This window comes from Dipodomys merriami, unplaced genomic scaffold (assembly GCF_024711535.1).
Source record: "Dipodomys merriami isolate MVZ:Mamm:240054 unplaced genomic scaffold, mDipMer1.0.p SCAF_10, whole genome shotgun sequence".
Classification (NCBI taxonomy): Eukaryota; Metazoa; Chordata; class Mammalia; order Rodentia; family Heteromyidae; genus Dipodomys; species Dipodomys merriami.
This window is the reverse complement of record NW_027202271.1, coordinates 1,061,162-1,075,208: the sequence shown is the minus strand read 5'-3', so window position 1 is coordinate 1,075,208 and position 14,047 is coordinate 1,061,162. Positions and strand designations below refer to the sequence as shown.

At 40.2% G+C, this 14,047-nt stretch overlaps 1 protein-coding gene across 7 annotated transcripts in view; it reads right to left on the bottom strand.

Moving 5' to 3' along the window:
- Ppfibp1 (PPFIA binding protein 1) overlaps positions 1-14,047 on the bottom strand; it is a 132,264-nt gene that overhangs the window by 37,076 nt on the left and 81,141 nt on the right. For 4 of the 7 annotated variants that reach the window (XM_070038057.1, XM_070038056.1, XM_070038055.1 and 1 more), the window contains 7 exons: positions 12,872-13,003; positions 9,319-9,411; positions 8,906-8,998; positions 6,537-6,651; positions 5,367-5,399; positions 3,524-3,585; positions 323-407 (listed from right to left, as the gene is read on the bottom strand). In XM_070038057.1, coding sequence (XP_069894158.1) covers positions 323-407; positions 3,524-3,585; positions 5,367-5,399; positions 6,537-6,651; positions 8,906-8,998; positions 9,319-9,411; positions 12,872-13,003 — 613 coding nt within the window. The remainder of the gene's footprint in view (positions 1-322; positions 408-3,523; positions 3,586-5,366; positions 5,400-6,536; positions 6,652-8,905; positions 8,999-9,318; positions 9,412-12,871; positions 13,004-14,047) is intronic. The other 3 variants (XM_070038060.1, XM_070038061.1, XM_070038062.1) reach the window with 3 other exon arrangements.

Below are 14,047 nucleotides of genomic sequence, written 5' to 3'. Positions count from 1 at the left end.
AAAATGCCAAAAGTAGAGGTTGGCTCAAGTGGTAGAGCATCAGCCTTGAGCAAGAAAGCCAAGCAAGGGTGTAAGGACTTGAGTTTATGCAACATGCACACACACACACACACACACACACACACACACACACACACACACACACACACACACACACACACACACACACACACACACACACACACACACACACACACACACACACACACACACACACACACACACACACACACACACACACACACACCCCTGAAGCCAAATGTATTAATTTATAGCCACTTAAAATTAAGTAAAGGAAAAAGTCTTTAGCGCTATACTCTACCTTTTTGGCCTTGGACCAGTGCTACTGTGTCTTGCATTTTCTTGTACTTGTTTAGGCACTGTTTGAGATCTTCTATTTTTCTATCCTGTGATTGAAACAAATCAGCACTTTTAATATTAAACTGTATAGGCAGCATGATAGAAGAGTAAGAAGGTATCAATTATTTACATTATTTAAAGAATACTTCTACACTTTAGTAAAATGATAACAGCTCTAATATTTTTCCTATGTACATCAGAGATAGGAAAAAGGTACCTCTGAATTTAGAGAGTCTATCCTTCAGCTGCCATCTTTAAAAAACAAAAACAAACAAGACAAAGCAATAAGATATAAAGCAAAAGAAAAAGGCAAGAAAAACGTCAGATTTAATCACTCTCCTCTGTAATTTGTATATCAAATCATGAAAAGCCTGTTTCTTTCATCTTCATTAACTATCACTAAATAACTACCTGGCTTTTTCCTCCTCAAAACACTACCAAAGTTGCTTTGGTTGGTGACAAGCAACTTATAATCCATCTAGAAGGAATATTTTTCATCCTTTTTCTGATTTAACCTCCATAAGAAACTACACTGATCCCACTTTTCATTCTTCCCTTTGCTTTTCTGTTCACTCTTTCTGTTTTAACTTTTCAGCCCCTTGATCAGACAGTGAAGCACTTTTTTTGTTGTTGAGGGAAGAGTCCTGAGTCCTGAGAAAGGAATCCAGGACTTTATGCATGCTCCAAATTTACAGCCCTTTTTATTCTACTTCTGTAACTCCCATTATTTACCATCCTGAATTCTAAAAAGTTAGAGGTTCAAATTTTGTCCTTAACCTTATTCTTTTCCAAGCCCTCCACTGTGACACAGTAAGAAGTGGTCTCCAAAGCTTTCCTGCATCAGGACCTGACCATGTGACTTGCTTTGGCCAATGAGATACCATAAGCACACAGAAACCTGCCCCCTGGCGATGCCTGAGGCAACTCTTGAGGACTTATAGGAAGAAGCCTTAGCCAGTGCACTGGAGAAAAAGAGATGTAGTGAAGAGATGAGTCATCCCAACTAACACCAACCTAGACCAGTCTGTCAGTCATCAGAGATGAAAATCGTTCTATTTGTCCCAAGAACATCTAGCTAACCTCAGAAGTACAAGGTGAGCTGGGCACTGGTGGCCCACCCCCGCAATCCTAGCTACTCTGGAGGCTGAGATATGAGGATCACAGTTCAAAGTCAGCCTAGAAAATAAAGTCTGTGATACTCCAGAAGTGGAGCTGTGGTTCTAAGTGGTAGAGTGCTAGCCTTGAGCAACAAAAGCTCAGGGACAGTGCCCAGGCCCTGAGTTAGAGGCCCAGGACCAGCCAAATAAAGAAAAAAAAAGCAATTTAGGTTGTCAAGCACAGGCCCCAAATCCTGAGCCTTGCATATGAAGTGTTGTTTACTGCTCCCAGAGCTCTGCTCAGCCTCACAGAGGCCCTCCTCCCATCACATGCTCATTACTGTCAGCTGGGAGCTGGGTCAATTTGGAGATGGGTTGCCTCATCAAAAACCCAGTGCCTAGAAGCCTTGATTTTCCTGATGAACAACTCTTGTTCCTGCGCAGAATTTGTTCAAATATGTTCCCTTTGAGGCCTTCCAGAATTCTGCAGAAGTTAATACTACTTTTGGTGCTCTTAAGGCAGTCTAGCATGTACTAAATATTCATTAGCATTAAAGGTTTTACTTGTTGAAGGGAGGAAGGGGGAGGTTTGGAGTGCCAGTATTGGGGCTTGAACTCAGGGCCTTATACTCTGCTTAACCTTTTCTGCTCAAGGCTGGCACTCTAGCACTTAAGCCACAGCTCAACTTCTGACTTTCTGGTGGTTAACTAGAGATAAATCTCTGAGATCTGTCTGCCCCTAGTTGGCTTCAAACCTGGATCCTTAGATCAAATGAGGATCCTCAGATCTCACCCTCTTGAGTAGCTGAGATTATAGGCATGAGTCATAGGTGCCTGGCCGCTGTTGCTTTTTGAGAAAGATAAATTATGACAAAATTAATTTCTGAGATTTTTTAGTTTAAAAGCCGTGGTGGGCATCTTGATAATTTGATTTATTTTAACTCAACAGTAGAAAAGACTAGCAAAAATACTCAACATATTGGGTGGGTGAATATGTCATAAGTTTATTTGCATGACATAAAGAGCAAATATAGAAAATCAAAAGCATAACTGGAGGCATGGCCCAAGTCGTACAGTATCAGCTGAGTGAGCGCAAGAAGATCTAAGTTCAAGACTCAATACCAGCATCAAAAAAAAAAAAAAAAAAAGAAAGAAAGAAAAGAAAAAGAAAGGAAAAAATGGAAGGCAAAAAAAGAGATTAAAAAAAGAGACTAGGCAAAACTTAGAGAAAGTTATGATGAATAAGATAAAGCTATTTCTTTGGCATTTTATTGTTATTTTAATTCCTTGAAATGACTTTTGTCCTGGGAAAATGTTGCCAATTGTATTTGTTAAGGGAGAGCAGTGGAGAGCAGTCCTTAAGACAGGAGTTGAGCCTGGCAGAGGCCACCTGCAGTGTTTTTGTTTGTTTTTTGTCTGCATGGGGCCTGAACTCTGGGTCTGGGCACTGTCCCTCACCTCTTCAGCTCAAGGCTAGCGCTCTACCACTTGAGCCATAGCACCATAGTTTATGTGGTGCTGAGGAATTGAACCTAGGGCCTTATGCATGCAAGGCAAGTGCTCTACCACTGAGCCACCTTCCCAGCCCTGCAGGGAGCAACAAAGCAGCACAGTCCTAGTGGGGACAATGGCATTCTGCTCTCCGCAGGACAAAACACTAAATGTGAGCGGGGCACCAGTGGCTCAAGCCTATAAACCTAACTATTCAAGAAGGTGAGATCTTAGGGTCACAATTCAAGCCAGTGTGGGCAGAAAAGCTCATGAGATTCATCTCCAATTAAACAACAAAAAAGCTAAGGGAGAGGGCACAGGCCCTGAGTTCAAGCTCTAGTACCAACAAATAAATATAAGTAAATAGGTAAATAAATAAACATTTTTATTAAATGCCTCTTGGAAACTGGTGTTGTCCATAAGCATTTCTACACAGAGCCACAATCTTAAGGGCCATTCGAGAGACTGCATGCTTGCTGGGGAAATGGCACCCCCTAGTGTCAGTGCCTGCTGGTATGTTCTTTCCAAGTAGGGCATCTGGATCAGCAGTGAAGCTGCACCCCCCCCTCCCATACCTTTTCTTCATTTGCTGCCATCAAAGACTCCATGGCCTTTTTCAGTTTTTGTACTTCAACATCTGAAAAATAACCCAAAATCCAATCAGAAGTCACTTCAGTTAACAAGCATGTTTTGAAGATAAAGATATTAACGATATAATTAGTTAATTAAGTGTGCCACTTCTGGGGCTTGCACTTAGGACCTTACATTCTTCTTTGGCTTTTTTGCTCAAGGCTGGCTCTCTTCCAGCTTTGTGCTGGTTAACTGGAGATAGAGTCTCTTGTATTTTTCTGCCTGTGTTGGTGATCCTCAGATCTCAGCCTCCTGAGTAGCTAGGATTACAGCTGTGAGCCACCAGCACCTGGCATTTTATTCATTTTTTGAAAAAGGGCACATTTAATACTGTGAGGAAAAATCAGAAAGATGCATATTTTCTGTCTTATCCTGAAGAGGAAGAAACAAATGAAGTCTGTGATATCCAACCACCCCTCTGCAGGCAACAATGAGATATTCATGAGAACACTGAGGATGAATGTGAGCTATGGCAATCAGAGCATGGAGTTTTCAAAGAGGACGCTACACACAGGGAGTGAAAGCCATGTGGTTTACAAAGCAGAGCAAATGATACTGAGTATAGTCTCCAAGATGGACAAAACAGTAATAACCTGACATGTGTGGTATTTACATGAGTAATCATGCTCAGAGGATGGCCAGGCTTAGACAGAAGGATACAAAATACTTTGCTTCATCTATAAGCTTCATTTTTAACACTATGTAAAAGAGATAGCAAGATAGAATGGCCTAAGCGTACCAAACAGAATTTTCCTTAAAAATTCACTACCCAAAAATAAAACCATATTACTGGAATAATAAAAACCTAAAAAATTTGAAAGGATGAAAAGTTCATCTCAAAATGAAACTTCAATTAAAAAATGAGAATATTCAAGGCTAGTCCAGGTAAAAACTTGGAGGAAAAAAATAAAACATCTCAAGCAAAAGCCTGGTAAGGTAGTGCCTGTCATCCAGCTATGAAAGCAAGCATGAAATAGGAGGATCAAGGCCCAGGATGTGATGGGAGTTGGGGGAGCAGCAAAGTGAGATCCTATTAAAAAATAACCAAAGTAAAAAGGGCTGGAGACATGACTCTGGTGGTACATCACTTGCTTAGCAAGTAGCAAGTCCTGAATTCAAACCCCTAGTATAATCTAAGAAGACAAATGAAATAATATTCAGCAAAAGTTACTTGCGTATCAAAAAAAAGTACTACTAAAGGTAATTTTTTAAAATAGTACATCATTTAACACTGACATAACATTTACAATTTTCTCAATCTCACACACAGAAAACTGCCTTAATAATTTAATTTCTAGAGAAAGAGTCCATGAAGGATTTTTAATTTGTGTGTCATTAAGTAATCCAAGCTACATAATCAATCTGGACACAATCTGGACATAGTCAATAGAACTTCCAATACAGATGAATGTTAAAAACTCAAAATGACCTTTCAAATATAGTACATAAAATTTTTTTTTCATGCAAGTATTGAGGCTTAAACTAAGGGCCTGGGTGGTATTGCTTACAGCTTTTTCACTCAAGGCTGGCATTCTACCACTTGTGCCATAGCACTCTTCTGGCCTTTTGGTGGTCAATTGGAGATAAGCCTCATGGACTTTCCTGCCTGAGCTGGCTTCAAAAACATAATCCCCTCTATTTGGTACTCAAGAAAAAAAAAATGAAAGGCTTACAGATGAAGCAACTTTATATATGTTTGGTGAGAGAAATATTTTTCAACACATGCAACGAACAAAGTAGTACTTTTGGTGAATGTAAAGGCAGATGAAAATACACCAAAAACCTTACTTTTTTCTTTGAACTTCTGTTTAAAATTTTCATCTGTACAGGAAAACCCATTGCATTGCAAATTAGCATAGATACAACAACAATTACTATTTTTACTGTACTCTTAATTTCCAGTTACCTAAAGTGAAAGGTCTCTAATTTCCTGAATATAGTATAAAAGCATTATTTTGTGATGTTGGGACTGGTAGTACAATACATCATGCAAATGCGCTATAACTAGTCAGAAGATTAATTCGAGTTACCACTTCCAACTCTCTGTACTTCTAAATTTTTATTTATTTATTTATTTTGTGCCAATACTGGGATTTGGAATCAGGGCCTGGATGTTGCCCCTTAGCTTTTTTGATCAAGGTTGGCACTTTACCACTTGAGTCAAAACTCTACTTGCAGATTTTTGCTGGTTAGTTGGAAATAAGAGTTTCATGGATTTGTTTGCCCTAGCTGATCTTGGAACTTGTGATCCTCATATCTCAGCCTCCTAAATAGCTTATAGGCATTAGTCATTCACACCTTGCCCTCTTTTCTCTTAAAAGGGCAGAATGAATTTCTAAATCTTTTACCCTGTCTCAAGTTTGGTCTTACAGCATGGTAACTTTTCCTAACTGTGTGCACCTGTGGGTGTATGTATAAAACCCAGGACCTCCCACACACTAAGCAAATGCTCTGTACCTAAGCTGCATTTCAGCTCATTATTCTTCTGACATTCTCTTATATTCCAACTTGAACAAGTATACTGCTGTCATGATAATTTACATATAATAATCTAAAATAAACACCCAAGAAAATACAGGGTTCCCTTTCTCCACCTACTGAAGGGGAGCTGGCAGATTCTCCCATAGGAGAGTTCCTGAGCCTCTTTGCTCAAGGCAGTGCTCTACCAGCTCCACTCCAGCTTTTTTTTCTTTTCTTTTCTTTTTTTCAGTTAATTGGAGTTAATAGTCTCACAGGCTTTCCTGAACAGGCTTTGAACTGAGATTCTCAGATCTCAGCCTACAGAGTAGCTAGGATTACAGTGTGAGCCACCAGTGCTGGCTCCACAGAAGAGTCTTGGACTGCTTCCCGAAGCCCTAGGCTTAGGGAACCCTGCTCAGATGATAAGATTACGCTTCTCTTCTAGATTTGGGTAATTTTAATAAAGTAAGGTAATTTTGGGGAAATAGACATTGTTACCTCTGTCAATAATTTCAATTCCTTCTCCTTTGAGCTGGCACATCAATTTTTCTTGTAGTCTTTGTACTTCAGATTCTTTTTCTTCCAGTTGCTCTTTTAAAGATGCCAGTTCTTCCTACAAATTATACATTCATTTAAAAACAGTAGATTAGGTATCAGAGGGGATATTTAGAGGCCATAGTAGAACCTAACACAATAATTAAGATTATGGAAATGAAACAAAAGAAATCTGCATGAATTTAGCTACAAATATCAGAAAGTTGACAGTTGGCAGTGATAAGCAGGAAACCAGACTGTTAACATAAGTCTAACAGAGAGTAATTATGGCATAATTGTTTTACATTTGTGAGTGAATTAAAAAAATCTTTGGCCAGGTGCTAGTGGCTCATGCTTGTAATCTTAGCTACCAAGATGCTGACATCTGAGGATTATATTCAAAGCTGGCCCAGGAAAGAAAGTACAAGAAACTTTTTTTTTTCCTTGCTCATGTGGTGCTGAGGAATAGAACCCAGAGCCTCATGCATGCAAGGCAAGTACTCTACCACTGAGCCACCTTCCCAGCCCCTCAAGAAACTCTTATCTCCAATTAAGCAGCAAAAAGCCAGAAGTAGAGCTATAGTTCAAGTGGTAGAGCATTAGCCTTGAGCAAAAAAGCTAAACAACAGCACCTAGGCCCTAAGTTCAAGAAGCATTACCAAAAATCAAAAAAAGAAAGGTAGCAAATATTTAAGTCTCCTTTATTTAATCTATACAAATACACAAGCTTTTGAATCCATTGAGCTATCTTTTAGTATTTTAAATTTCAGTTTTACTATAGGAAAGAATTAGCTGGGCACCAGTGGCTCACACCTGTAATCCTAGCTATGCAGGAGGCTGAGACCTGAGGATCATGGTTCAAAGCCAGCCTAGGCAGGAACGTCCATGAGACTCTTATCTCCAATAAACTACACAGGAAAATCCTGAAGTGCTGCTATGACTCAAGTGGTAGAGCACTAGGCTTGAACACAAAGAGGTTCAGGGACAGTGCCCAGGCCTGAATTCAAGCCCTAGAACTGGCAAAAACAAAAAACAAACAAAAAAACACTACAGGAAAGAATTAGCTTTAGCAACTTTGTAATTTGTTGGCTGTATTGAACCCTAAAAAATGCAGCTATTCAATGTTACTGTATGTTACCTGACTTTCAATCTTAAAAGAAATATACCATAATTAAATGGAAGATTAACTAGAATGATCACTTCTAAATCTTTATATTTCTAAATTTTTATTTATTTTTTATTGGTGCCAATACTGGGACTTGAACTCAGGGACTGGATGTTGTCCCTTAGCTTTATACAGTTAGATGTATTGTATTTACTTAAAAGAGTAAGAATGGAAATCATGTACAAAACTTTTCAGTAGCACTGTGAGAAGTGTTGTCCTCTTCTATCAAGCAGTACTTTGTTACTGCCATGATATAGCTAACTCCTATACACATTTACCTTCAAGAAATCCCAAAGGAAGCCAGGCAATGATGCTCACACCTGTAATCCTAGCTACTCAGGAGGCTGAGATTCTGAGAATCTCAACACTAGCCCATGAAGGTAAATCTGAGAGACTCTTATCTCTAGTATACTACCAAAAAACGGAAATGGAGCTATGGCTCAAGTAGTAGAGTACTTGCTTTGAGTGAAAATGCCAATTGAAAGCACCAGGTCCTGAAGTCAAGTCCCATTACTGGTATAAAAACAACAACAATAACAACAACAACAACAACAAAAAATCCCAAAGGTATGAAGCATAGACTTTCTATGCTTATCTGAGAAATGCAATGCTTTCATGCCAAGTGCTTACAATTATTTCATAATGCTTGGGGCTCAGAGAGTTTGAGGGTTAAACTTCATTTATAAGCTAATACTTTTTTTGGGGGGGTCCGGTCGTGGGGCCTGAACTCTGGGCCTGGGCACTGTCCCTCAGCTCTTCAGCTCAAGGCTAGCGCTCTAGCCACAGCGCCACTTCCGGCTTTTTTCTTTTTTGCTTATGTGGTGCTGAGGAATTGAACCCAGGGCCTCAGGCATGCAAGGCAAGCGCTCTACCACTGAGCCACCTTCCCAGCCCAATAAGCTAATACTTTATTTTACCTGATTGGTAATTTTACTAATTATTCTGATTGGTAATTTTACTAATTATTCTAGACATTTCTGAAACAAATATGGGGTCTCACTGTCTTTACTCGGTGTGGGATGTATTTTTAATGAACAGGTGACACACGCTCACACATACACTCACACACACACAATGAATTCACATGCCAGGAGAAGGCTACAGTACCACAACAAAACAATACAAGCCAGAAAATAGGCCCTGGGGCCATCACCAAAATCTACTACACCTTTAATGACTCCAACTTTTGTTCCATCCGCAGCTTTTCATACTGCAGCTGACCCACCTTGATTTTCATGCTAGAAAGTTTGGCCATTAAAGACTGGGAGAGAGACAGAAGGGAAAAGAAAAACTAGATAGAAAAAAAGACAAGCTAAGTCACCAAGAAAATATAGCATCTGTTTTCCAAGGAGGTTAGATAACTCAGAAATGGTAGGTTGTATCCTGGGAGATTAGTTAAGCTTTGAATTTCATTTAGAACAGTAGCATTTAAATTCTAGAAGGTTTCAAAGCATCACGGACATACAAAGTATCTTTATCGTATACTAACTAGAATATATTTTTCTGATAATATTCTCCAGAGAATGAGTAGTAGAGACATTTATTTAAAAATTTTTTTAAAATTACTGGTGAGTAACTTACTTTGGTTGACTTAAGCTTTTTCTCATATTGAAGTCGTTCAGTATCCATTTCACTGACTTTGAGCCTTAAATCACTGATCTCTTGCATGAGCTCCTGTCCAAAAGGAAACAGAGAAACTTATCAGGAAAGGGTAACAGTTACCTGTACCAAAAGAAATCTTAGATCAGAACTGCTTGGACTTAAAGCTGTGTGAGTCAGACCTTACCACTGAAATGTATGCAGTGTATTGCTGAAATAATTAAAGTGCTTTTCCATTTAAAACATGGCTTTAAATTCTCCAGGCCTAGGTCCCAAAGGAGTGGCTTAAAAAAAACAAGCCCTGTGGATTTAAGAAGCTCAGTCCTAAAATTTGGGGCCTGTCAGGTGTGGTGGCTCCTAATCTTACTCCAGATTAGACTGTAATCTTACTCAAGAGCCTAAAATCTGAGGACCACAATTCAAAGCCAGCCTATGCAAAAAAAAATCCATAAAGCTCTTTATTTCCTAATTAACCACCAAAAGGCCAGAAGTGAAAATATGGCTCAAGTGGTAGAGTATTGTCCTTGACCAAAAAATGCAGGCAACAGAGTGAGTGCCTGAATTCAAGGCCCAGTACTGGCATCAAAGAAAAAAAGAAATCATGAGGAAAAGAAAAAAGAAAGCAGAAAAGAGAAAGAAAGGCTAATTCAATAAGAATTCCTTGGCTAGGAGTACCACTCAGTGGCAGGTGACTTGTCTAAGATGTGCAAAGCCCTGGATTGATCCCCAGCATAGAAAAGAGAAAAAGAAAAAGAAAAAAAAAAGAAAGAAAGAAACAGAACAAAGGAAACTAGAACCTTACGCTTTCAGAGAACCCCAAAGAGTTCTTAGAAATTTAGTTTCTAACATCTATGCTCTTACCACAAGAGGGCAATATCAAGACATCTATCTTCCAGTGGCAATTATTGGACAGTGAAGTTTTGAATCTTTCAAAGGTTTTAAATTTTAACCCACTGGTTTTTGGAAATGCCTATATTTCTTCCCAATTTTATAAATTAATATCCAAGAACTGGACATTGGTATTTCATGGTTATAATCTTAGCTATTCAGGAGGCTGAGATCTAAGAACTGCAGTTCATAGCCAGCATGCACAGGAAAGTCACTGAGACTTATTACCTCCAATTAACTACCAAAAAGCTGGAAGTGGCACTGTGGCTCAAGTGGTAAGCACCAGCCTTGAGAGAAAAAGCTCAGGAACAGTGCCTGGGCCCTGAGTTCCCCAACACACACACACACACACACACACACACACACACACACACACACACACACACACACACACACACACACACACACACACACACACACACACACACACACACACACACACACACACACACACACACACACACACACACACACACACACACACTCTCTCTCTCTCTCTCTCTCTCTCTCTCTCTCTCTCTCTCTCTCTCTCTCAAAAAAAAAAAAAAAAAAGAAATATCCAGATACTATAAAATTCTAAGACCAAATTAATGAGACAGCCAGCACCCAGCTACATTTCTTTCTTTTCTTTTCTTTTTTGTTTGGTCATAGTACTTGAACTCTGGGCCTGGGAGCTGTACCTCAGCTCTTCAGCTCAAGGCACATGCTCTACCACTTGAGTCATAGTGCCACTTCCGGTTTTGTGAGTGGTTTATTGGAGATAAAAGTCTCATGGACTTTCCTGCCTGGGCTGGCTTTGAACCCCGATCCTCAGATTTCAGCTTCCTGAGTAGCTAGGATTACAGGTGTGAGCCACTGGTGCCCAGCTACATTTCATTTTTAATGAATAGATTTAAAGTGGATGAGCTCTCCATCCCATGAACTAGAAAACCTGGATCAACATAAACTTGGAAGAAAAGTGTGAAGTCTGTGGAGCACAGGCACTTAAGTTTGCAGAATCTATCTTGAGATAGTGAGCTTTACTTAACTGGAATGATTTGTGCATGGACCAGACTGAGTGTAGAAGTCAAGATTAAATGACCTCTAAAAGGCTCTGTGATTTATAATTACATGTCAACACAAATCTCATACCTTGAAAAAAATCCTCAGTGCCAGCGTAAGTAGCTCACACCTGCAATCCTAGCAACACAGAAGGCTAAGATCTGAGGACTGAGGTACAAAGCCAGCCTGGGCAAAGAAATCTAAGAAACTCTTGATTCCAATTAAACAGCAAAAATTACAAAGCAGGGGTATAGTTCAAGTGGTAAGGTGCCAGCCTTAAGCAGAAAAGTCAAGTTGGAGTGCAAGGCCCTGAATTCAAGCACGAGTACCAACACACACACACACACACACACACACACACACACACACACACACACACACACACACACACACACACACACACACACACACACACACACACACACACACACACACACACACACACACACACACACACACACACACCCTTCTAAGTCTATACATCAAAGTAGAAGAGGCCTACAAAATTATGAAATCCAGTATAGGCTGACAGTCTACAAATATCCAAACGTGAACAGTATTACTACAGGCTAACAAAAGGGTTAATATTTCAAAAGTCCAAATGAAATTCCAGCTGGAGGCACAGTTCAAGAGGTTAAGTGCCTTAGCAAACATGAGATCCTAAGTTCAAGCAGTAGTACTGCCAAAAAGTAATAATTTCAAAAGCAAAATCTCCAGCAGCATTTAGTGACAATCATTAAATGAAATTGGTCTATTTTGTTTTTATTTTTTATGAGGTGGTACACGTTGGAACCCAGTACTTTGTGCATCGGAAGCACACTGTGCTCTATCACCAAGCCACTCCTCAGCCCTCACTAAAGTTTATTTGCAAAATCTAAGCAAGCTGGGCGCTGGTGGCTCATACCTTAATCCTAGCTACTCAGGAGGCTGAGATCTGAGGATCATCGTTCAAAAGCCAGCCTGGGCAGGAAAAGTCTGTGAGACTCTTATCTCCAATAAACTACTCAGAAAAAGCCTGAAGTGGCACTGTGGCTCAAGTGGTAGAGTGCTAGCCTTGAGCTGAAGAGCTGAGGGACAGTGCCAAGGCCCAGAGTTCATGCCTTACAACTGAGAAAAAAAAAAAAAAAGAAATCTAAGCAAGATGAGAGACACACAATGATGGCTTACACCTGCAGTCCTAAGTGTACTCAGGAGCCTGAGATAAGATTACAGTTCAAAGCCACCCAAACAAGCAAATCCATGAGACTCTTATTTCCAATTAACAATAAAAAGCCAAAAGTAGAAGTGTGGCTCAAGTGGTAAAGCTCCAGCCTTAAGCAAAAAAGCTAAGCGATAGCACTCAGGCTAAGTTCAAGCCCCAGTACATAGGTCCATACATACGTGTACACACACACGTACACACACACACACACACACACACACACACACACACACACACACACACACACACACACACACACACACACACACACACACACAGAGAGGCAGGCAGGATGAAAGCACACAGAATTAATTACCTTCCCTTTACACTGCAAAGGAACTTCAGTTGTCCCCCAAGTACATGTGTGTGAAAGAGACAGAACACAGACAGACGAGTGTCACTCACTTCTGTGTCTCTGAACCTGTCTTCATAATCCAGTCTGTCCTTCTCCACTGCTGTCAGTTTTAACTTCAAGTTAGATATTTCAGCCATAAGATCCAACTTCTGAGTCTCTAAGGATGTTCGACTAAGAAGCTCCTATTAGAAATTTAAAGATGCATTCAAAAAATGACTTTATTCTAAATGGCCACATGGAATTTTTAATTCGTGACAATAAAGACGAAGCAAGCAAGTAGAGGACCTGGCAAAGAGTAATTCCTCCATAAGTATACATTCATAGGTGATTTAGTTTAGGCCATCTCATCGAAGAGCACAGTGTGTGTGTGTGTGTGTGTGTGTGTGTGTGTGTGCATGCGTGCGCGCACGTGTGTTTCCTAAGAACAATAGTCACATATGGTATTAATCTTGGATCATAATGTAAATTCTCATAGTTGCATTAGGAATGCCATTTTAATGTATAAAGAAAGCCAACCTATAATCTATGCATATTTTATTTTATTTTGATTACAGAAGCACTTCCCAATACTAAGATTTGAATTAAGGGCCTGAATTAAGGGTCTTTATATTTTGAGACCCGGCAATACAGACATGAAGTAGCTTAAAATGCTCCAGTTTAAATGAATTTAGAAATGGGTTGCATCAAAGTAAAGACAAGATGGTAATATAGTACTTCAAGTAAAACAGGTTAGCAGGAAACAGCTGTGCTGATCCCATGCTGACCTGGGTCTACATCTAGTACTGCCCCATGCTGGTACCTGCTGGCCCTGTGCTGACCCCAGGCTGAACTGCATGTCTTCCCATTCTGATTCTGTGTTGACCCTACATTGACCCTGCACTGACCTATGCTGACCCTGGGCTAGTCTCATGCTGACCCAGGCTGAATTCATGCCAGTCCCATTCTGACCCTGTGCTGACCCCCATACTGACCCTGTTAACCCCCATACTGACACTGTCCTAGCCCATGTTGACCCATGCTGATCCCATGCTGACCCTGTACTAGTCTCATGCTTACTCCAGGCTGAGCCCCTTGTGGGTCTATTTTACTTCTGGGTTGACCTTGTCTTGACCCAATGTTTACCCCTCCTGGGCCCATGCTGACCCATGCTAATGCCATGCTGACCCCCATGCTGACTTGATCTGACCCTATGCTGACTGCATGCTCTGGACCCCTGCTGGCTCCTA